This window comes from Thermobia domestica, chromosome 10 (assembly GCF_964235325.1).
Source record: "Thermobia domestica chromosome 10, izTheDome1.hap1.1, whole genome shotgun sequence".
Lineage (NCBI taxonomy): Eukaryota > Metazoa > Arthropoda > Insecta > Zygentoma > Lepismatidae > Thermobia > Thermobia domestica.
The window spans coordinates 75,874,521-75,900,834 of record NC_137463.1 but is presented as its reverse complement, the minus strand read 5'-3'; the positions used below and the strand labels follow the sequence as shown (position 1 = coordinate 75,900,834).

Below are 26,314 nucleotides of genomic sequence, written 5' to 3'. Positions count from 1 at the left end.
AATCCGACAAACTTCGCACATATGTTCTTCACATCAAAAAAAGAGAAAAGCTTATCTTGCACTTTTTTGAGAAGTGTCTAGTTTCGGCGATACAGCAGTTTTATAGTTTAAATACACTATGTTTTATCAAAATCGAATAATTTTTATGTAGTTTTTACCGGAAAACTGTTTTCTATGTATACATATGAACTTTATATGGGGTGAATTTTTATCTTTTTTCTCGATGGATTGCAACCCCATAACAACAAGGTTCTTTCAAAAGACTAGAAAGAAGGCACACACCCAGTTTCATTAAAATCGATTAAATTTTACGGTAGTTATCGTACAACAGACACACAAGTTTCGGTTGAGTCGAATAGTAGAGGATTGCTCCGCTCGCTCCAACTATTATTTAACAATACACATATTCTGCCATGAGGCAGTACGCAATTTTTAAAACTCTTTCGTCTGCAGCGTATGAATTTACTATTATGTTACTTCAGAGGAACTGTCAATGATGCAGAAGCTGAAATGAAAATTGTAAGGTGTATGCTGGAAAGTAGCCCAGTTTTAACTTTTAAATAGAATTTCAAAGGGAATTTTATGTTGTACGCAGAAAGCAAGTTGGTTTCATGCTATACAGTGATCTATACAACTCATCCCAAGAGGTAACCAAGTTATTGTGAAATCATTATAACTTATTCCTCTATACCTAAAAATTTTCTAACGGCTGACTCCTAAAAGTTGAATTCCGTTGTATAACTTCTTATTTTATACGAAGTAAATAGAAATACTAAAACAATTCAACGGACACAAATGAAGTGTAGTCCGAACAACAGGACAAGCATCACCGAGCAAATTCTGCTGGAGAGGCAATTTAAACATCTTCAGCTCACGTTACACTCATTGAGGACGCATTGTATACATGTTTAGTAAATTAGTTAGTTTCCACTATATTAAAAGGTGCATTTTTATAGATTTTCGGTTAGTTCCATTTATGTCGGCTAAATTAACTTGTTAGGACTAAACAAAATGTAAAATTTATTTTCTTAATTAAATCCCATGTGTTTAAGTGGACACTGTTCCGTTTACAGACGTGTAACCCCCACGGCAAATGAAAGAGAAAGCAAACATTGTGTAGGGTTACAAACTATTTCTGAGAATGAAGACCAAATAGACTTAAGCTTTCTAAAATGCAACAGAAATTCATTCACTATTTTCAAATTTTATTCAGCCACTTTAATATAACTGATAAATTAAGTGCTTTAATAAGTTTTGCAGTGCTTTGATGTTTTAGTACCAAGCAGTTTTTATTTAACCAATATAATTAACAGGATAAATCGGTTATAGTTTGGTATTGAATGCAAGTCCAACTTCTTTTAAAACCACAGAACCAAACCAATAGTGAAATTGAACTCGTTCTATTTTAACCTCTAGTTAATAGCTATTGCATAACTCGGACAGGACTACGGAGTTTAGACATGCAGAGTGAAGTTGCAATAAGTTTTCCTAATAATTATTTAGTTATTAACATGTGCAGTTAAAGCAATTTAAAGCCTCCCATTTATGTTGTCAATGCCGACTACCTGCACAATTCATAATAATTATTGTTAAAATTTTTAATAATGTACTTTTAATCGAATGTTGACATTGAATTCTACAGCAAAATCTGTCTTCAGTCACTTTACTTAATTTAAAATTGAAATATGAAACAATAAGGTCTTGAAAACGTTTAAATTTACACACAAAAATAAACTTATATGCGAATTTTACACACAGTAAATTTTGAATCAAATTTTGTATTTCAAATTAACTGAAATGGCATTGACGTAAGCTAGATAGTAACTTCTTACAAAATTCCAATGGCAATTCTTTCTTATTCCGTAATTCTTTCTGAGAAAATTCTGAAAGCAAACGAAAAAAAAAATGGCCTGTAATTATTTTAAAATTGGTAAAGGGTAAAAAAATTGTTAAAAGGGTAAGATATGTAAGAAAAAAAACAAATCTTCTGTCAAACATTAGATCACACGGGAATAGACACTTACTGACATTGTACATTGCTGTTCACTGTTTTTTTTTTTTTTTTTTTCAGTGAATGTCGATTCCCGTGTGATTTAATGTTTGACAGATTTTTTTTTACATAGTTTAACCTTTTAACCATTTTTTAACCCTTCCTCCATCCTTTATGAGTCTAACAGTCCGAAGAAGGAAGTAGCATCTTCCGAAAGCGCTACATGTTGCGTGTAGAAGAAAATTCTGCAACATATTTTTTTGCGGTGAGTAGTAGCCTTTTTACTCTATCTCATTGAATATTATCACCGCTCGCAATATTGTGATATTTTACAATAATTTAAGTATTTTAGAAAATAATTCTATATGCTTAAAATTTTGGTTGATTACAAATTCTGAGAACTGTCATCATTTTCTGATATCCATTATAAAATAGCAAAAAATGGATTTATTCTAGTGGATTTTGGCTGTCAGAATTAACTTTTCCTTCAAAAAACTGTTCTGTGCCTTACGAAATACTGAAATGTCTTTAGTAATATATTTTATAATTTTAATGAAATTTTCATTTCCAGCAGCAATATAAGGCCCATGGGGTTATAAGCGTACCTGAATATTTATATTATTAATAAACGTATAATGAAGTTTAGTTCCGCGAATACAGTATATTTTTCGGACTAATTAAGGTTAAATTAAACCAACTAGGATTAAGTATTTTTAATGTAAAAGCAATATAAACATTATATTGTATGTTACAGAAAACCGCATCCTAATTGGTCAATTTATTCCGAAGTTGGTGGCAAAAGAAAAGCTAGCAATAGGAACGCATTTTCGACTTCGCATTTCTATATAGAACTAAAATTAAGTTATAACTAGGTTCATACCTAGAAAGTACCAAATAAAAGCATCAAATATTAACTGCACTATAGTGTTGATGATCTCCAATGTAGTGGGTTCCTTTGGATACGTAATAACCGGGCGAAGGGCGTAGAAGAGGGGTTGAAGACAAACCCACAGGAACTTTCCAAACGTTGTACAGAACAGTTTTGCTTCTAAGTAAGTGGGAATGTCTGTATCACGCTTCTCATCACCTTGGTACTGTAAATAAACAAAGAGAACAGGTTATAGTATTTGCATATCAATCCAAGGAAATTACTGTATTTGTTTTTTTAACTGAAAGTACAAAATAAAACTATCACGTTTAAACCATATAATTTTGGAATTAACTAATCACTACCAGCTTGGCTGCATTAGAATAACAAATATTATCTCTATATGTTTCCTGTGTATGGTGTCATACTACACAAACTACTCATCAAGCTACAAAGAATATGCAACATAATTTTTATAGAGAACTGGAACCTTTAAAACATTGGATTAATTACACAATTATACAAGGTGAGCCAAAAGTCAGGTTACATACAAAATTTTGTCTCGTTTCAGATCGAATGAATCAAGGATGATTCTGGCATAGAATGAAAGGCTGAAGATGATTCTTCTAGCTGGCAGTAATAATTATAGAAACACAACAGAGGAATTTCATCGCACACATAATGACAGGACGTCTATCACGCACAACGTAGTGGCAACGTCGTTAGTACACCGATTTTAAGGAGACTGGTAGTGTGCACAACCTAAAGGTGTTCGATACTGAGGTTTAAACCAACTTTCCGTGCTTTGTGAACACCAAAAAATATCGATGTACCGCAATATCAAAAATACCGAACGAAGTCCAGTATAGCTAACAAACACTAAAAGGAAATAATCACGAGAAAAGATTATGTGGTTTTGCTCTTTCCTTGGCTGACTGTAGCCACGGCCGGCTCTACGATACGTACAACATATATACTTGCACGGGGTGCCAAAAAACTGGCATGAAGTACACAAAACTGAAATATACCTATGTATGAAAAATGAATTGCTTAAATATTGTTTGTTGGAACCTGACTTCAAGATGATAGCTAAATTTATTAAATCTGACTTGACTATTTTTATATTACATTCATGAACATTATGAAATTGTTTTTGTGGTAAAGTAACCTGCGCTAATAGAGTGAAATCTCTGAATAACGGACACCAATGGGACATGAACTTTTGTCCGTTACTGAGAAGTTACAGAAATTGTTTCTCACAACGGTAACTGTATGCAGTAATATACAGTAAATGCATTATGTATAAGCGTACATACGTAAAATTCAATATGAAAATACTCTACTTAGTACGTATTTAAATTACTGGGAGGAATAAAGAAGAAATTTTTTTCTGTTAAATAATATAAAATTCTCTATTTTGCACTGCATCAACCCGGAATCCCGGGTGAATCCCGGATGAATAATATGCCAAAGATGTTTAGATATTTTCCTAAATGGGAAATGTTTGTTTTGTTAGCTATGAAATTGTCGGGAAAGATGCAAGGCCCAGAGAAAAGAGAACTAGGAAAGATCTTTCGCATACAATTCTTGGCCATACGACTGACCCTGCATGAGTGGTATTGCTTATTGAAGGTTTTCTAGGATTTCCACCAGAAAGCAGTTTATTGTAGTGATGAGCGCAAGAGTCTTGGTCTTGCAGTTGTTGCAAGTCTTGCATGCAAGACCAAGACCATGGGTGATATCAATAAAAAAGAGTAACTACTCCTGAGAAGTCCTGCTCGAGAATCGGAGTAACTACACCTGGAGTAATCTCCCTCAATTTCGTATCAATAAAACAAGCCACTACTCAGGTCTAGTCTGCTCCAGATTTATGAACGTTTACTCGCGCTTCCTCTGCACGTAGCACTGAGTCGTATCAATAAAAGAAGTAGTTACTCATTTCTCCCATCTGTTGGGTAGTCATTTCGTTGTGGGTAACTTCTGGCGCAGTATCCTAAACGCCATGGAAGGGACAAGTAGCAACGACAGTTTCAATTAAAGTGCATTTGTGGATATTATAAAAGTTCCAGTGGTACTTTCAAAGTCACAGTTACCAGAAAGTAAACGAAGGAAAGCCGAAGCTTTGAAGGCAATTACAGTGAAATGCAACGAAATATCAAATACATCTACAAATGAGACACAAATCCAAAAGAGAATCTTTAATATCCGAGCGAGCATTAAAAAGAAAAAAAAAACTAATTTGAAAAAGAAAACGGGAAACAAGAAAGTAATACTGAAACCACGGGAACGAACCTCTTGGAACTGATGGATGTTGATTGGAATTCACCAATATCAAGATTAGCACGACAAGTGCATATCACGTGTTGTCCAAGGTCTTGTCCAAGATTGTTTGGCTTCAAGAACGAAATCAGACACTTGGTCCCTTTATTTCCTTTTTTAAATAGTCCAGCCAGTCACGTCGTAAAGCACGTCCATCTGATTGCGTTTTCCACACCATAGATGTTCATTTTACTTCGACCTCACTCACCCTCGCCCTCGCGAATGGAATTGTCCATCGCCCTCGCCGTCGAAGCTTGTCCTCGCCCTCGCGCACCCTCGCCCTCGCCGTCGAAGCTTGTCCTCGCCCTCGCGCACCCTCACCCTCGCTGTCGAAGCTTCTCCTCGCCCTCGCACACCCTCGCCCTTTTCGTCGAAGCTTTTCCTCGCCCTCGCGCACCCTCACCCTCGCCATCGAAGCTTGTCCTCGCCCTCGCGCACCCTCGCCCTTGCGATAGGTGTTGTTCATTATCCTCGCTCGCCCTCGCCTTCGTGCTCAAAACTTTTCCTCGCCCTCGCGCACCCTCGCCCTCATATTGAGGGCGAGGGTAATTGAGGGTGAGGAGGCCTCGAGAGGGCCTTCTTCGTGAGGATCAGAGCATCAATTCACAGTGTCGGGTAACTTAATTCAATGCACTTATTTCAATATTGCGATTTTTTTTTGTATTTTTTATGCAAAGAATAAAAAAGAAAATTATTCAACCTATTTGTTGAATTATTTCCTTATCGTCAGTGGCGGATCCAGGGGCCGCTCCCCCCCGGAAGAGGAAACTTCTTTGTTTTATATACACAAATAAAATGCATCCCAGAATTTGGAGCTCTTAAAAGTAGCTCTAAGTAGAAGTATTACAACCCACCACCCCCACCAGAAGTCCGTCCTAACCGGCATAATCATGGGACGTTAAACTTAAAGATTTCATTTCATTTCATTTCAACAATACTTAGAATCACTCCACACTCCAGTTATCCCAAATAATCCTAAAACCTAGAATTATGTTGAATTCACTAAATTTAATTGTATATACAAAATTGTATATGTACACCCCTGAACTCGTATATTACACTGCAAAACAATGCCGCAACTTTGACGTGGGAGGCCCGGGTTCGATTCCTGGCGGGAGCTCATGTGGTTCGTATTCTACGTTAATCGATAGGTTCACGTCTCATATAGTCTCACTGCTGAAGGGATATTTAAAAAAATCAAATCAAATATTCCTTACTATTAGAACAGCGTTTCCCAACCTTTTTCAACTTGCGGCACACTACGGGATTCTCACGGCACACTTATAGATATTATTATTTGTAAATATAAAACGCAGTGGTATTTTTTCTGTGATTATTGATCTCCTTCTCACAGGGAAGAAAGCTCTTTCACTGTTTTTTCCCCGTGGTAAATAATTATGCTTATTTTTCATTCAAATTTAAAAATAGAAAACAATTGCAATGAAATATTGGACTCAGGTTTTTAAAAAATACGCTTTCTTTTTCAAAACTCTATCGAACCTTCACTAAATAACGAACAAACAAACAAATCTCTTTTGATATTTTAAATTTTCAAGTTACAAAATAGTCTACAACAATAAAGAAGCAATAATGGTCATAACAATGATAACAAATACTTTTTTCAACGTTAGAAATGTACAGAACAGTAACCCGGTATGAAACTTAAAATTGTAGATTCATAGTAGAGGTTCATAGTAATGTGAAATACAAATATACATTTTCCTCTACGTTCTGCAATTTGATTGATATAAAATTAATAATTTTGTTTCGATTCCTCGCGGCACACCAGCGGTCCATTCACGGCACACTAGTGTGCCGCGGCACACCGGTTGGGAAACGCTGTATTAGAAAGAAGAAAATACATTTCAGGAACTGTCGATTTTTGTGCAATTACAGAATAAATTGTGAAGAGTGTTTCTTCCAGACATGTTTTTTTTGGGGGATACTGCCCCCCGAAGCTCTGAGAGCCTCCCCCCGAAGGAGACCAACATAATACGTCTATAATATAATAATGAATAGAATAGTACCTGCAGTGCCGCCCCGGAATACTAAGTGTGCCCCCCACCCCCTCCAGAACATTGTTTCTGAAAGAAACACTGCTTATGAAGGACTTCTTTTTCTGCGAAATGTTATCTCAATTAGTTCCAAAGCGGCTGACTAACATATCAAGCCCTTGTAAGAAGAAATGAATATGAACGTACACTCGGATAGGTTAATTTTTGAGCCATTTTTCGTGGCAATTAATACGCAACTCCTATAGCTTTCTTAACTGCACGGGAAGACAACTAATACGTACTCACGGAACGGCAAATATTTTATGGCACCATTTTCATTCTATGAACCTTAATACATACAAAAACTTTATATTTCCAAATGAAACTATATAGCGACATTAATGAGTCATTTCAAAAGAGTGGAGGGGGGTAACTGTCCCCCTTTGCCCCCCTAATCGCCGCCAATGCTATGATGTGTGGCACATTTGTGCGAAATTAATAATAATATGATTAAACTGTTTACCCACAACAAAATCCTGCTCGTTTTGCTGAAGTGGCTTTTCCTAAGTTTTATATGTTTCATATATCCTACAGTTATTTTCAGGCTTTTTTTTTTTTTAATTTGTCCAAATTTATATTTCTCCTTTTACCACACAATCGTTCAAATCTTGCACTATAATATTTACAATCAGTATAGCATCCTGTAACGTATTTTATTCCTAATAAAAATCATTGAACAACACAACATACTAACCCTATCTTACTGGCTTGCACGCGAACCTTTGGTGCATGGGGTCCTGGAGACAATTCCGAGTGGGAGAATATTGAACGACAGTGGATCGAATTCCGCGTTAAACCTATAGGTCCACTTCTCATATAGCCTCGCCGACGAAAGAGGACACTAAACGGCAATCAGTCAACAGTTGCGAATTTCGGCTGCATAAACAACTTATGTCTTGTGGAACTTATTAAATTTATTTTGTTAAACCAGCTCTTTTAACAAAATTTCAGTATTAACGTGTCAGATATTTCTCTTTAAGGACAAGAAAAAACATATTTATTTTGTAACTAAATGATAGCTCTACCCACGTAGATTATAAAAGCAGAAACAATGAAAATCGATACAATAGTGACTGACATTATTTTAACAAATATCGATTCAGATAATAGTTTGGGCTGTCACAAAACTATGAAAAGTTAAAAATTCCGATTAATTGTAACAACTTCATCAGTGGTGGACATTGGAGGAGGATGTATGCTATTAATTCAGCCCATTTCATGGGCATCCAAACTCACGAGCCCAACGCTCGCTAGCTCGGCATTCGCGCTCAACCGTTCTCGGGTTCAATAATTAAGCGCTACCCCGAGCGCCAATAATATAAGTCAGCGCGAGTCCAACTGAGGGAAGTGAGCCCGAGCACGATTCCCAAAGGAATAAATGAGCGAGAGCCCAGTTGAAAAAAATGAGCCCGAGTCCGAGAGAGTCCAGAGCAAAATGGCCATCTATGAACCAAAGTCATTCCATCAAGTCTTTTTCCATCTGATCTACTGCATTCTGATGGTTCTCTCATTGATTGTGTTTGTTCAGATATCAGCGCTCTTGTCATTTACTGCTGAATGACGTGAGTGACTGTCTGTCTGTCTACCAACACTCTTTAAACATGACAATGTAGTAGACACTTCTTATCTAAAACGTCTCCAGCACAGGGAGGGCAACAATGAGGCACACTTTCTTCTTAACGTAGCGCTATTTCTACCCGGAAACTTTCATGGGAAAAATCAAATATTATTCTTATTTGCATTATTATTTTTAATAATTATGTAAGTACACACGAGAAATTGTCTACTGCAATTAATTGAAAGGAAAAATACGATTAATGTATAACCTTGCTATGACACTAACTTTCATCTAGGGGACATGGCAGATGATATTTTAAATTTTGCCTCTCTCCAAAAGAGGTCAAACAGCAAACTCCAAAACAGTTTCTTTTAAGGAAGCTTGTCCTCCTCCCTCGCGTGCCCTCGTTCTCCTGAAGGAAGTTGTCTCTAGCCATCGTGCACCCTCACTCCCGCAGTAACACTTGGCCCTCACCCTCGTTCACCCTCGCTCTCTTCGTCGAAGCTTTTCCTCGCCCTCGCGCACCCTTACCCCCGCCATCGAAGCTTGTCCTCTCCCTCGCGCATCCTCACCCTCGCTGCCGAAACTTGTCCTCGCTCTCGCGCACCCTCGCCCTCTTCGTCGAAGCTTTTCCTCGCCCTCGCGCACCCTCACCCTCGCCATCGAAGCTTTTCCTCGCCCTCGCGCACCCTTACCCCCGCCATCGAAGCTTGTCCTCTCCCTCGCGCATCCTCACCCTCGCTGCCGAAACTTGTCCTCGCTCTCGCGCACCCTCGCCCTCTTCGTCGAAGCTTTTCCTCGCCCTCGCGCACCCTCACCCTCGCCATCGAAGCTTGTCCTCGTCCTCGCGCACCCTCGCCCTCGCTGCCGAAACTTGTCCTCGCCCTCGCGCACCCTCACCTTCTTCGTCGAAGCTTTTCCTCGCCCTCGTGCACCCTTACCCTCGCCATCGAAGCTTATCCTCGCCCTCGAGCACCCTCGCCCTCGCGGCCAAAACTTGTCCTCGCCCTCGCGCACCCTCAGCCCCGCCATCGAAGCTTGTCCTCGCCCTCGCGGCCAAAACTTGTCCTCGCCCTCGCGCTCCCTCGCCCTCGCGGCCAAAACTTGTCCTCGCCCTCGCGTCACTGTGGGCGAGGGAACTTGAGGGTGAGGATGCCCTCGAGAGGGCCACTCTCGCGAGGGTGAACATCTCTGTTCCACACCATACGTGTCCCCTTTCACCTTGGCATAAAAAAATATACATTCTCATGTATACACCCTTCCTATCAGCGTTGAGTTGAGTTGATTTTGAGTTTAATGTCCTTTTCAGTAGCGAGGCTATATGAGACGGGACCCACTGATTAACTTGAAATTCGAACCATATGAGCTCCCGCTGGGAATCGAACGTGTGCCTCTCATGCCAAAGGCATGTACGCTATCCGCTTAGCCACGAAGGAGCTCTTCCTATTAGCGTATTCGTCTCCAAAATACTAGGTTTCTTTATTGCCAGGTGTTTATAGTCAAGTGCTCCGATAGCACCCGGAAATGTATATTGTTCTTGCCACTCTGCCTTTGCTGTTTGAATATTACACACATCTCCGGAAACAATCAAATTTCAGATTTTTCAATAATCGCATCCATTACACTTGTAGTAGTCACAGACACAGTACTTTGAGACACAACAGAATCCCCTGACATTCAGACCTGGAATCCCGGATCACTCACGTAAAGCAAGAAAACCCGCATCTTTTCATCATTACGTAGTGCATCACCCCAAATTTCCGTTGATTCTCCTAAAAAATGTTGTGCTAACTACTCTACATTTTCTTTCATGAACCTATGTTTCTTTGTAATCTCCATTTGCAACATTTCTGTGCAATTTATAAATTTTGCTACATAGCAAAACAATCATATACTCTGCCATATTTCGCACGGAGTCCCCTATTTAGCTTGCTCCACAAATTTGGAGAAGTTACTAGCATCACAGAATAGTCTTTGATTTTTATTGATATCAAACGCGGAGTAGTTACTCGGCTCGAGAATAGAGGTGTGGTTACTTCAAAAGGGCGGGGCTTCTTCGAGGTCAGCCGATACGACTAGTGCTCAGTTCTCTTTTTATTGATACCAATGCGAGTAACTACTTCAAAATTGGGCGTAATGAGTAACTTCTCCGTTTTATTGATATCACCCCATATCTGCAAGACTAACAAGGGAAGAGAGGGAGATTATATATCGAAGTGGAAGATGGCTTATACACCAATCGAAAGAACTAATGACTCCTGTTACGAAACTGTAATAAAAATTTTCCAAATGCATATACTGCGCGAGTTATATGTATATGCAGGGTGTCCAAAAAATCCGTTTCCACCTCTAGAATCGCAAACGGTGAGACAGATGCCAAAACAGGAAAGCACGTATTTGATCATTTTAAAAGTACAACGTATCAAAGCAAAAAGTGTTGTCCCAGGGCCACCCGCAGGATTCCGGGTGGGGTCCAACTCAAAAATTGCAAATTATAAGGGAGTCAAGTAGCATATCACTGGAAACGTGTTGAGAAATGAAAGAAGACGGAACAAGTCTCGACTTTCTAAAATTACCCTGTGCAAAATGGTGGCCGGTCAAAATGTCAGCAAAAACGTCATTGTAAAGTCTATGATCACCAGTATAAATCTGAAATGGTGACACCAGATGTCAAAACAGGAAAATACGTGTGTCATCATTTCAATAGTGCAATGATTGAAAGTAAAAATATTTGTCCCAGGGTTCTCCACAGGGTCTCAGACGGGGTCGTACTCAAAATTTTCAAATGGCAAGGGAGGTCAAGTAGCAGATCGTTGAAAACTGTTGCGATATGAAAGAAGATGGAACAAGTCTCGACTCTCTAAAATTAAACTATGCAAACTGGCGGCCGGTTAAAATGTACTCCCATGCGCAAAAAATATTGCGCGTATACTGTAACTCACGATTTTTCGCAATTATTTCATTTTCCACATGTTTATGGGTAAAATTTAGTTATTAGTAAGTGGAGATAATAGAAAGCAATCCATCTAAGGAGATATTTCCAAAAAATATAATAAAATAATAAAAAATATAAGCAAAAAAGAAAATTATGTTCGGTTTTGTGTATACTGGCAATAATGTTTTCGAGGGAATTTTTGGAGTAGCACAGCACGATTGCAGAGGGAATAACAAGATTAGCTGAATCAAGGAACTGGAAATTGGAGTAAAATATTGCATTTATTGGCTTAAATCTAGGGTGTAAATTGTCTGCCAGATGTAAATTAGCTTCTGTAAGCAAGATGTTATACGGAAATATATAAACAAAGAGAAAAAACTGTTGTCTTAAGTTTGGAAGTGACATGCTCTATAGCCATGAGCATTTATTTCTTAAGAAAAAGATAGGCAACAAAAGAAAATCTGTGTAGTCAAGTGGGTAGAGTGACGGACTAGTAATTCTTATACTGTTTTGACACCAGATCGAATCCCATCCGGTCCTGTTCAATTTTTTTTCTTTACAAAACATTGTAGAAAGTGTATATTTTTTTATGTTAATAAAACTGAAACAATACAATTAGGAAATAACTTTTTGTTTCCTCTGATGACGTATTTATTTAGAATTAGTGTACTATTAGTAATTCCGATTGCTTTCAGTTTATGGTGTTGTATAGCTTCCTTTATCATCCTCTTTTCTTGAAAAAAAAAATGTCTCCAATAAAGTATGAAAAATATATATAGTCAGAAACAGACATCTTAGTATCAAACGTGACATCTTAGCTTTTCTTTTCGGAGGGGACCCGACACGAATCCTCGTAAGCACGTAATTCTAATGTTTCAAAAATATCAATAATAATAATAATAATAATAATAATAATAATAATAATGCAACAGTTCTGTATTTCTCTTAAACGTTTCTTACTTGTCATTTATGAACCGGTCAAACTTAATTCTAACTCACACGAAATCAAAAAATATTTTCTAGAGACATGTAAGGAAAACTGTTTGCTACGTATATCACATAACAAAAATAGCAAATGGCAATGAGTGTATCGTTCTAATACAGTAATGTTATAAACAGACCGGAAACGAAATTGTAATCCCATTTAAAAGTGTTCTTTAATTCCACCTGGTATCAATGGCATTACGGTATATTCTTACAAGTAACACTTCCCAAGTGTAACATTCCGATTTTGATAAAATTTTACAGGCAGATACTACACATAAAATAAACGAATACATGTTTTTTATTTTCTGCGGAAAAACTGTTTTACGGGGGCAAAAGCACTCACCCAAAATTTTGAAAGTTGACGCCCGAAAGACAAAAACAAGTGGACCAAAGTGTACGAAATTGTGCACAGATATGGCAGACGTAAAATGAAGGAATACGTGTTTTGTATTTTCCTGAAAAAAAAAACGGTTAGGTGGGACGCAGACCCCTCCAAACCTTTGATCATGAAATATCAAAAGTGCTAGTAACAATATGTCTGATGTGTGTAAAGGACGAAGAATTCCGATGACACTTTGTGTATGGACAATACGCAAAAACTAAACGAATGCCTGTTTTATGGGACAAAATCCCCCATCCAAAATGATGAAAGTTGACGCCCGAAAGGCAAGAAGAAGTGAACCGAAATGAATGAAATTGTGCACAGATATGTAGACGAAAAATGAGGGAATATGGGTTCCGTATTTTCCTGAAAAAAAGAAAAACTTTTCGGTGGGACACAGACCCCTCCAAAACTTTGATCGTGAAATATCAAAAGTGCTAATAACAGTATGTCGGAAGTGCTTAAAGGACATGAAGAATTGGAACGACACATTGTGTAGGGACAATACGCAAAACAAAACAAAAAAAAACTGGTTTATTTTCTGCGAAAAATTGGTTTTAGGGAGCAGAATTCCCCACCCAAAATTTTGAAATCGTGCACAGATATTCTAGACGTAAATTGAGGTAATTGTATTTCGTATTTTCCTGGAAAAAAGCGATTGAGTGGGGCTCGGACCTTCTAAGCTGTTGATTAGGAAATATCAAAAAAGCAAATAAGTATGTATACGTCAGAAGTTCCTAAAGAGTATGGAGAATTGCAACGAAACTTCGTATAGGGACAATTTGCAAAACAATAAATGAAATGCATTTTAATTTGTATGAAAAAACAGTGTTGGGGCCTAGAGCCCCTCCAAAAAAAAAAACTTAATATTACCGTAAAAGTGCAGGAAGGAGTGGACCGAAGCAAATGAAATTGTGTGTAGATATTGCATAGACTGTATGTAAAATAAGGACTTTCGTGTTTTAAATATGTCCCTATCAATTTTGGCACATCAACAGCAAACAGGAAATTAATCGGCACGTGTTTTTGTTTATGCGGAAAAACATTGTAAGGGTTAAAGTTGCCTCGTGAAATACTACAAAATACGCTATACTGTTTGTGCTTGTTGTTGATCTGCCAAATTTGAAGAAATCTGATGGAGACACTTGTGAAACACGAGAGGCTTTATTTTTCATATCCAATATCTACAGACAACTTCATTCGCTTCGGTCTAATCCTTCCGACACTCAACGCCTCGGTCCACTCAAAACGTTTTTTTTCTCTTTTCAGGAAAATACGAAGCACGTATTTCCTCATCTTACCTCTACAACATTTGTGAACAATTTCATTCAGTTCGGTATCAAAATTCATGGGGGGGACCTTTTGTCCTCTAAAACAGTTTTTTCGCAGGAAATGAAAAGCCGAATTTGTTTATTTTTTGCTTATTGTCCTAACACAAAGTTTTGTTCCAATTCTTCATGTAAATTTAGGCACTTCTGACATACTGTTATTAGCACTTTTGATATTTCATGATCAAAGGTTTGGAGGGATCTGTGCCCCACCTAACAGTTTTTTTCCAGGAAAATACAAAACACGTATTCCCTAATTTTATGTCCGCAATATCTGTTCACAATTTCGTTCACTTTGGTCCACTTGTTTTTGCCTTTCGAGCGCCCACTTTCAAATTTTGGGTGAGGGCTTTTGCCCCTAAAACAGTTTTTCAGCAAAATAATAATAATAATAATAATAATAATAATAATAATAATAATAATAATAATAATAATAAATCACTTATTTGTTTATTTTATGTATAGTATCTACCTGCCAAATTTTATCAAAATCGGAGTGTTACACTTGGGAAGTGTTACTTGTTAGAATTATAACAACAACGCATTGTCCACAGTTTGGACACTGACTCAAAGTAATCTGACATAAAAAAAAAAACCCTCAAAAGGGAAAAAGTAGATTTATTAAAAAGTGCTTGAGGTTTGGTAAGGGACAGCTCCCAGGACCTCACGCTGGATACGTCACTGAGTCAATGCATTATATTAATTTCTTGTAAAGATGATAATTAGATGCGTAATGTGTAAAATTATATCATAGTTTGACTTTTTATAGGTCTTTCCTTAACACATCCATATTATCCGGCGTTCTGCCTGCCTGTTTTATGTCGGATAAGCGAAACTCTACTGTATTTTCAGATAGCATATACACCGGAGCTAGAGGTCTGCACGGGCCGGAATTTTTAGAACGGACCCGGCCCGTTCCCTTTAATTTATAATCTATAGGCATTAGCGAATTAAGGGCGGAGCCAATGAAGCCCAGGGCCTCCAGCTCAGGGGGCTCTTTAAAATCTCTCTGTTTAATACTTACGCTCGCGGTATCGCTAGATTTAAGTCTTTGCATCAGCAGCATTTACCTGTTAATAATGAATGCAATTATTTAATTGTTAATAATGAATTTAACTAAACTAATTATTGTAAACTTGGAGCACATTCAAATATTACAGCATAGTTCTCGGTAGTTCCATAAGTAATTTCAGAGACCACGGTGTTTCAGTGGTAGAGCGTTCGCCTTTGGTGCATGGAGTCCTTGGTTCGATCTATGCTCGCGCCAAGTGAACCTTGTGCTGGACAAACACTGTGTGCGTGGGTTTTCTCGAGGTTCTCCCGTTTTATCCCACTTTTTCATTCCACCATTTCATTCATTTCTTATCACTGTCTCCTTTAGCCTATCCGGCATAATCGTGGGACGTAAAACTTAAAAATTTCATTTCAAATCATTTCAATCAAAAAACAGTTGCAGGAAGTACCGGTATGTAATTTCGAATAAAACAAACTACTATATACAATTCTGAGTATATTATTCTTTTATGAAATTCTCGCGAACCTTATTTCTAAATTGAAGGGTAAGAAGACTAAATTCATTCTCTTATTATTATAGATCCATTTCAATTGAAGCAGTTGGAATAGTTGGGGAAAAAAATTAAAAAAAAAAAGCATACCCTATATTCCAGTTTGCCACAATCGGTATAACGCGCCACACTGGTGTGTCCAGCAAAGTGAACAGTGTGACGCAAACTTTTTCCTATTATTTGCAAGAATATTTGTCTAGTTCCTGTTATTTATTATTATTATTATTATTATTATTATTATTATTATTATTATTAACGATTTTTCCATGGATCAGCTGTCTGTATATGGTTAAGCAACCACAAGTATCACATTGAAGGAATGAGTGTAATTATTTACTTTAATAGTAATACAAAAGTCTATTTGCTTGTATATTCTACCGGTAATAACTGCATCCGTCTAGAAAGCAAGGACTAACAACAAAGGGATACCAGGTTGTGACCACACACCGCCCCAAATCGTGGGTGCCACAAGTTCTCTTCTACGCATTAGAACAATAAGGACTGTAGCGTTCAGGGAGAGAGAGAAACAACTTAATTCCATTGCAGTTATATGCTTATTAAATGTTAACTTATATTTATAAATTATGTAAGTGATCGTATCGTTTTCTGTTTATTATTATTATTATTATTATTATTATTATTATTATTATTATTATTAATAATAATAATAATAATAATAATAATTCTTATTATTATACATTTCTTAATACGTTGGTTGCCATGTGTATGGAATTCCATACACACGGCTGTCCTGTACAGTAGAGCGTGATTATTTTCCATACGCAAACAATGTAGATATTCCAAGTTTGTTGTGTTCGTTCTATAGGTGTGTATGTAATTAGATACATATGGCGTAGAAATCAAAATTTAATGTCCATGCCACGTATATGCAAAACCATACACAAAGGCATTTATGAACAAAGACATTGAGTTTGAGTTTAACGTCTCGTTCAGCAACGAAGCTATATGAGACGTCGGCCTACTGATTTACTGATTAACGTGGACTCTGAACCATGTGAGCTCTCGCCGGGAATCGAAGCCGGGTCTTCCACGCCAAAGGCGCGTACGCTAACCACTAAGGAGCTTATGAACAGAGACATTTATGAGCTAAAACAAAGGCGAAAACAAAGATGTGTGATGTGATTTTGAGTTTATCGTCCCTTTCAGCAGCGAGGCTATATGAGACGTGGACCTACTGATTAACGTGAAATCCGAACCACAGGAGCTCCCGCCGGACGAAAACAAAGACCTTTGGAATTGACAATTGTTTGGACATTCCAGTCGAACCTACCTAATATTAACAACGTTTCTACGATAATTTCGTAACATTGTATTATTTCTTTTGTTGATTAGCTTGGTTAGGCTTATTTAAACACTTTCTTCTTTGCACCGACGTGTCACATCTCTTGGATGAAGATACACTAGCTCTCACTGGAAATCTAATCCAGAACCAATGCACTTGAACCATTTGACCACAACAAGGCACATTTAAAAAGAAGTTTCGATTTTGTTCGGAAAATTGTGATTAGGTGTAACATTTAAAATATATATTTAAGAAAGGGTACGAAGTAAACGCACTGTACTTTCTCGCTCGAATTTTTTACACTGACTTATGTTAGGCTGCAACTGTTATTGAAACATTTATTTGGGAAATTGCGAATAAAATAATGTTTTGGAAAACTTTGCTAGAAGAAACTTCAGGCCCAAAAGTAAAGTACCCATTGGTCATATTTCCGTTAGAAATAACTTGATCCATATATTAGAATTATAAAGGATATAATTGTATGTGAACTATAAGCAAAAGCGTCTGAGTAATTTCTGAGAAAATTATGCAAAAAGTCACCCCCAAGAATAAATTATCCCTTGTGGATCTTTTCAGTACAAACAAGCTATGCTATATTGTTAGTGTTTTCATAAAACATTTATTTATGAAATACGAACACAATCGCCTGAATCGTTCTTGAGAAAATCGCAGGGTAAAACTTACTGTCAAAAGTAATATACCATTTCTAGATTTTCCGGATGAGGGAATTATACCATATAGCTAGGTTATTTATGTAACACGTATTTATAAAATATGAACAACAAACATCTCCTGAGTTGCTTTTAGGAAGGTCATCGGGAAAAGCTTACCCCCAAAGGTAAACTCTTCTATCTGTAATTTTGACAGTATATCGAGTAATTTTTAAGCAAATCATCGGGAAAAATTTCACTGTCAAAGTAAACTATCTCTTTTGGATTTTTCTTTTCGGAACAAGCGAGTTATACCATATTGTAAGATTATTACAGAAAATATTTTTACTGAAATTAGAACAAATTTGTCTTAGTTATTACTGAGACAATTGTCCAAAAAAATCAACCCTTGAGAAAACCACTTCTTCTGTATGTTATCGGAATAAACTATTTATGCTCTATGTTAGTTTATTAATGAAATATTTCTTTAAGAAATATGAACAAAATTGCCTGAGGCGTTAATGGGAAAACCATCGGGGGAAAGCTCACTCTAAGATTAAGCCACTCCTTCGAACGAGTTGTCATATTGTTAGGTAATTAATGATACGTTTATTTATGAAATGTGGTTGAGAAAATTGTGCAAAAAGAACGCATACCATACAGTAAATTACACCATATATATTTTTTCAGAAAAATTATTCATATGTGGTGGAGATTTGTTAATAAAATATATATTTATCAAAAGTAAATAAAATCGTCACAGCTTTTTTTTATTTGAGAAAATTGAATTATTTTAAATTTTAATCCTTCAGTAAATTACCCTTGCTTTTAAGTGTCGAAGGACATAAAATTCGAAAGATATTATGTTATTAAAACGTTATGTCTAGAATTCGGTGCAGATACGTTGAACAGTATGGCCTCTATTTGAGTGCGTGTAAAAGCGTGAGGAACCGAGAGACAAATAGATGGACAGACATCGAAAAATCATTTTTTTCGATATGTAGGAGCCATGTAACTTGAATTTATTGAAATCTGGTATTCGGTTTTTATAACTATCACCACACTTTCTTCTTTCGTCGCTCGAATGTGAAAACGAATAGACCTACACCGACACGTAATGTGATAATTTGTAATCCCAAAAATTTAATTTATGTTTAATGTGTGGTTACTCTAGAAAAAAAAAGCTTATGCATGTTACATCATTTTATTATCAGTTTTTCACGTTACTGTATAATTCGGTACGATTATAGTTAATATTCATGGCATCTTTTGGAAGCATTCGCGTTCCTCAAAAAGAGAGCTGTAAAATTTAGTTTTGTTTAAAGAAAGCACTCTTGATTTTTTTTCCACACAGACGCATTTGTTGCACTTGTGGGTATGAAACAAAAGGAGAGAGAGAGAGAGTCAATACTTTAAAAAGAAACACACACACAGAAACACTAAAACAGTTTTTTTTCTTCATGACAACGAGCTATCGCTGTGACTGTGTTCCTCACGCTGTGTGTAAAGCTGTAGGTTGCTCTTGTTTTGTTTTTTCCTGTTCCTGACTCAGACACCCGCAGTGAGTTGAAGCTGTGTAAAAACGGAGAGGGAACGGTTAAGCATACCATACCATAAACTAAAAACAATCGCTATTAGTAATAAATAGTAAGCTAATTCTGAATAAATACGTCATCAGAAAAACAAAAAGTTATTTCATTATTAATATTATATTATTTCGTTTCTTATTAACACAAAAATTATACACTTTCTACAATGTTTTGTAAAGAAAAAAAATTGAACAGGACCGGATAGGATTCGATCTGGTGTCAAAACAGTATAAGAATTACTAGTCCGTCACTCTACCCACTTGACCACACAGATTTTCTTTTGTTGCCTATCTTTTTCTTAAGAAATAAATGCTCATGGCTATAGAGCATGTCACTTCCAAACTTAAGACAACAGTTTTTCTCTTTGTTTATATATTTCCGTATAACATCTTGCTTACAGAAGCTAATTTATATTTGGCAGACAATTTACACCCTAGATTTAAGCCAATAAATGCAATATTTTACTCCAATTTCCAGTTCCTTGATTCAGCTAATCTTGTTATTCCCTCTGCAATCGTGCTGTGCTACTCCAAAAATTCCCTCGAAAACATTATTGCCAGTATACACAAAACCGAACATAATTTTGTTTTTTGCTTATATTTTTATTATTTTATTATATTTTTTGGAAATATCTCCTTAGATGGATTGCTTTCTATTATCTCCACGTACTAATAACTGAATTTTACCAATGGAAAATGGAATAATTGCGAAAAATTGTGAGTTACAGTATACGCGCAATATTTTTTGCGCATGGGAGTACATCCTCATTTCGATTCTCCGAACGCATTCACTTTCCATTTTGCAATCGACACTTGTCATTGTGAGACATTTGTACGTATTCGCTGTTCTAGCTGCAAGAAAGATTTTTTTCTTTTCTTTTGTGTGTGTGTGTGTGTAAAAATCATTTTATACTTGATAATCTAGACAAAGGGCATAAGTACTACTATTGTACACTATATGTTACCTAGTAAGTTCTATGCTCAAAGATGTCAAATGTTATTTCTTTTATTTTCTTTATTTCTTAATTTTCTTTTCTTTTATTATATTTATTTATTTAGACATTACAGGTCCCAAAGAGCAAAATCTCTCAATAGGAGCATTCCTTTCTTTCCGTGAAGTACAAGAATTAAAGTGAAAACAAACTAAAACCCGACTACAGAAAGAAGAAATGAAAAGAAGGATATTTGCACAGTGTTATCGTAGAGCGTCCAGACTTATTTCATCTACTTTCCTTTAACAACAGCTTTCCAAAGATTTGCTACTTGATCTCCCTTGTCGTTTGGAAATTTTGAGTAGGAACCTGTTTGGGACCCTGGGCAAATATTTTTAGTTTCAATCATTGTACTTTTGAATTGATGACATACGTGTTTTCCTGTTTTGATATCTGTCTCACTGTTTCAGGATTTTTGGGGGTGGCCATACTTTACAATGACGTTTTACTGCCATTTTGACACTCCGCCATTTTGCACAGCGTAATTTTAGAGAGTCCAGACCTGTTCCGTCTTCTTTCATTTTCCAACACGTTTCCAATGACGTGTTACTTTGACCCCCTTACCATTTGCAATTTTTGAGTTGGACCCCACCTGGGACCCCGCGGGTTCCCCTGGGACATTTTTTGCTTTAATACGTTGTACTTTTAAAATGATCAAATACGTGTTTTCCTGTTTTGGCATCTGTTTCACCGTTTGCGATTCTAGGGGTGGAAACGGATTTTCTGGACACCCTGTATATTCATATAACGCACTATATATGTATTCGGAAAATTTTTATTACAGTTTCGTGATAGGTGTCATTAGATCTTTCGATTGGTGTATAAGCCATCTTCCACTTCGATATATAATCTCTCTCTTCCCTTGTAAGACCAAGACTCTTGCGCAAGAGTCTTGCACAAGTACCGGTACTACTTGATTTTTTTTATAGAATGTAAAAAAGAAGGAAAAAATCATTACATCTCTTACTTGACTTTCTTGGCTTCAGTAAAAATGCCTCTGGAGTGAACGTGTTCCCAGTAGTTTATGCAATCCGTGTGAATCGATCTGCCCCTGTAGCATGTCGTTTTCTGAATTGGTTGTTCGCGTTTTCTATAACTATTACTCGTTTTCAAGCCACACAGGTGTCATCTTGCACCATGTAAGCTTTTGTGGTGTACAAACACCGTATGGCTAGGTTTTCTTGGGTTTTTTTTCGTTCATTCCACCATTTCAGTCATTTCTCACCATCGCCGTCTCCCTTAGCCTTGGTTCATAATCGTGGAACGTTAAACTAGATACTTCATTTCATTTCAAAGCATATCAGTGGTGGTGTTCTTCCAAAACTAAATAGAAATGTAGTATTGAACATCGGTAATTCCGTATATCATTAATGCCAACTACATCCGTTGGAAATTTTTAATGTGTGCTAATAAAATGAATATCGAAAATAACATTTTCATGACATTGACAAAAACTTAGTGCATGTGACTGCAAGTTTGATTTCATGGCGGATGCTTATACGTTGAATTGTTTATAACTTTAACCTCCTTAGATATACGACACGTCGAGGGTTGAGCGATGTAACATTATACTACAACAATATATCTATATTATAAAATTGAAAGTGATTATGTTTATGACTCCTAATCTCTTGAACCATCCAACCGATCTCGATCAAATTCTTAACATAGATGAGGTTCGGAGTTGGGGTGTTTTCTTTTTTTCATACCCCTTTGACGGTAGAACTTAGGGGAGGGGAGGGAAAATGTACAAAATAAATAAAACTTAGTAACTCTTGAACCACCCGACCGATCTCGATAACATTTTCAACATAGATGAGGTTCCAACCTGAGATGGTTTTTGTCATATCACTTTGATAATGCAGCTTAGGGGAGGATGAAGGGAGAGATATATAAAAATGATCGAAAATGACGAATATTAGTGTCGAATCCATAGTTTTTGGGGTCCCTGAGTTGAATACTGACACTTCCGATACCGTTTACGACCAAATTCAGCCCTGTAACTAGGGGGAGGGGGATATACATAAAAACAATAAAAAATGACCGAATATTAGTGTAGAATCCATAGTTTTCGCGGTCGCTAAGATTAAAAGTGATACTTCCGATCCCGTTTAAATGGAAATTCAGCACCGCAACTTGGGAGAGGTGGAGGAAGGAGATATATAAAAATTATCGAAAATGACCATTATCAATGTCGAATCCATGGTTTTCGAGGTCATTGAGATGAACAGTGACACTTCTGATGCCGTGTCTCGCAACATGGGGGAGGAAGAGATGTATAAATTTATTAAAAATGACCGATATTTACCAGTGCCGAATCCATAGTTTTTGGGGTCTCTGAGATGAACAGTGACAGTTCTGAATTCTGATGCCTTTTAAATCCAAATTCAGCCCCGCAACTTGGAGAGGAGGGAGAGAGAAAGAGAGAGATTGGGAGGGAAGAGAAATATATATAAATAATCGAAAATGACCAATATCAGAGAACGCTTTAGTAATAGTAACAAGTGACTGACTAACGAAAGTTTTTTTTTTTTTTTTTTTAATTTAACCTAACGAAGTGGGTTATTGATGCTTGCAATCCATATTCACAAGTGAGACTGATTTTGTACAGTTATTTCAAACAACTTACAGTCTCCTTCGCTCCCTCCCTCTCTTTCCTTTCACCATACCCTCTAGCACGTCCCTCATAATACAGTTTCTCCTCAGACAATATCCCAACCAGTTTCTCTCCCTAGGGATGGTATCGAGACGAGACGGGACGAGACTTTGTACAGTCTCGGTCTCGTCTCGGTTGATAACTAGCGATCTCGGTCTCGATCTCGTCTCGTGTCAAAAATCGCCGTCTCGGTCTCGGTCTCGTCTCGGTCAACAGATGCTTGTCTCGATCTCGGTCTCGAAGGCCAAGTCTCGGTCTCGTCTCGAGTCTCGTCTCGAAATAAATAGTATGAAATTAAAATTGTGAAAGTATTATTATCGTACAGTCTATCCTTTCCGGTTCTTACTTTGCCTTCATTATTGAAAGAATTATGGTATGATGTATACCTACTTCTTCGTAGCTAATTTAGCAGCGCTAATGCTTTCCATGCGTGTGTTCCGGGTTCAATCATCAGTAGGTATATCATACCTGGGATAAAACCCTAATAGTAACTCATATTTCACTTTCAGTAATAGACTTTGTCTCAAATAGCCTCAGTACTGCCTATACAATTAAACTCTATTAAATTAAGTCCAGTACTATACAGCAGTTTATTTACTTCCTTTGAATCAGAATTGTTCAATACCTCCTAACGGATAACGCAACACATAGCAGTAGGAATGTATTTAATCGTGCCGAAATTGAAATTTTACAATTTCTTAGTTATTATCCAAAACACTCTGCTTTGATTGCTATTTTAAAAACAGAATATAACGTTCATTATCTTAACAAATAGAGTAAATTAATACTACCATATATTTTGTTTCAAATTGATTAATTGCTTTGTTGCCGTTTCACATCTCAGTGTTTAATTGACACTTTAAAACAGGCACTTCCTTAACCTTACGGTGGGAGCTACTGCACTCATCTTTGCTATCTGTGGTCTCGGGTTGGATCACCAAACAAGTTAGATTCAAAGTCTTATGTTTCGTATAGTTCGCGTCTCTCTTTAAGTACATTCTGTTTCTTATAGAAGTTTATAAGGTCGTAATGTATTATATAAACATATATCCAGTACCGTAACATAGATTAAGCTTATTCCTGAGTTCTCAGCGGCGCATGGGGCCGCGGTGGCTCAGTGGTAGAGCGTTCACCTCTGGTGCTTAGGGTCCCTGGTTCGATCCCAATCTCCGGCAAGTGAACTTTGTGGTGGACAAACACAGTGTGTGTAGGTTTCCTCGGGGTTCTCCCGTTTCCTCCCACTTTCTTCATTCCACCATTTCATTCATTACTCATCATCACCGTCTCCTTTAGCCTAACCGGCATAAGTGTGGGACGTAAAACTCAAAGATTTCGTTTCATTTTTCTCAGCAGTGCATGTGATCTTTATTCGAGAAAACTAATCATGCGTTCATTACGCTGAAATCTTATATTGCTTGAAAATTACTTGCGAAACATGAACATACATATTATGTAAGTATATAGGTAATTCGAGCTATATGTATCTATTTTTTCTGTCCCGGCAAAACAAGTGATTCTTAACTTTTTAGTTTTCTTTTGTATTAATTTTCGTAGTTTTGCTGCAATATAAAGGATCACATTTGTTTTTCGCTGTTGTGGTGGACAAACACCGTGTGCGTGGGTTTTCTCGGGGCTCTCCCGTTTCCTCCCACTTTCTTCATTCCACCATTTCATTCATTAGTCATCATCACCGTCTCCTTTAGCCTAACCGGCATAACCGTGGGACGTAAAACTCAAAGATTTCATTTCATTTCATTTCTGTTTTTCGCTGTATGAATTTCGTTAAATTTTGAATCTGTTTTTACCCTACCTTACCTAGTAAAAGTTATACATATATACCCTACATGAACTTTAGAGGTAGACTATGCTAAGTTATTTTTGGTCGAAATTGAAAATGAAATTTTTGATTTTTACTTCCCACGGTTATGCCGGTTAGGCTAAAGAAACGGTGATGATGAGTAATGAATGAAATAAGTGGGAGGAAACGGGAGAACCCCGAGAAAACCCACGCACACGTTGTTTGTCTACCACAAAGTTCACTTGGCGGGAGCAGGGTTTGAACCCGAGACTCCTAGCACCAGAGGTGAACGCTCTACCACTGAGCCACCGCGGTCCCATTGGTCGAAATTGAGTTAAGAATACTTTTTTAATAGACTATGTTCTTTCTAGTGGTGTAACAATGTAAGTCTAAAAGCGTGCTATTATTTTGTAACTACTTAGTATAGTTTGAAAACAGTACTATATGTCTTACTTAAGGAACTGGTTTTTCGCTTCTCTTGTAAAATTACGAAATTATGACTTGATTTAGTTTACCTCTAAGGTCCAGATATAATAAAATCATAGCCGTAATCATAATCAACCATTGTCAATCCACTGCCGGATGAAGGCCTTTCCAAGTCTTCTCCATAACTATCTATCTTGAGCAATTCTTTTTCAGGTTACTCCCCAGTTGTTCTTGATTTCGTCAAACCTTCTTGTATAAGGACGTTTCCTAGGCTGTTTTTATCTCATGGTATCCTGTCTAGAATTGTTTTTGTTCATCGATCATAATTTCTTGCAATATGTCCAGCACATTTTCCAGCCCATGTTAAAAATTATTCAATTAGTACCAGTCATTAGTTGTCAAATAATTCATTTCTACTGTATATATTTGACCTACAAATAGTTCAAATCCGCTAATTTTGGTGCACAGACACGCTACTTTTTGATCTACGAATCTGGCAACACTGACTCAATGATTTGAATCAACACAATGTGAGGACCTCCATTTGGTCTAGCGGCTAGCACGCTTGACTTCGGTTCGCGTGGTCCGGAATTCGATTTCCGGTGGGGATACAGTTGAACGACCGAAGTGGTTCGGATTCCATTATAATAATTAGCTCCACGTCTCCTTTAGACGCCCTAGCATAATCATGGGACGTTAAACTAAAACAAAGCAAACCAAAAATAAACACAATGTGTATTACTAACTGTAAGTCCTTGAATACTAGCATATAGCTATATGGTATGGATCGAGTTTGAGGTGATCGGTGGTCAAACTAAAACAAGTGAAATGTAATTAGGGTGTAATTAGAACTTTTAATTAAGCATTGTTTTGTGTACATCAGGCCTAAAGCTTAGGGGAACAATTAGTGTTACT

At 37.0% G+C, this 26,314-nt stretch overlaps 1 protein-coding gene across 2 annotated transcripts in view; it reads right to left on the bottom strand.

The window, feature by feature from the left end:
- The window catches only part of ifc (delta4-sphingolipid-FADS-like protein ifc), a 152,755-nt gene that overhangs the window by 27,431 nt on the left and 99,010 nt on the right, over positions 1 to 26,314 (bottom strand). For both annotated transcript variants that reach the window (XM_081728153.1, XM_081728154.1), the window contains one exon: positions 2,871 to 3,084. In XM_081728153.1, coding sequence (XP_081584279.1) covers positions 2,871 to 3,084 — 214 coding nt within the window. The remainder of the gene's footprint in view (positions 1 to 2,870; positions 3,085 to 26,314) is intronic.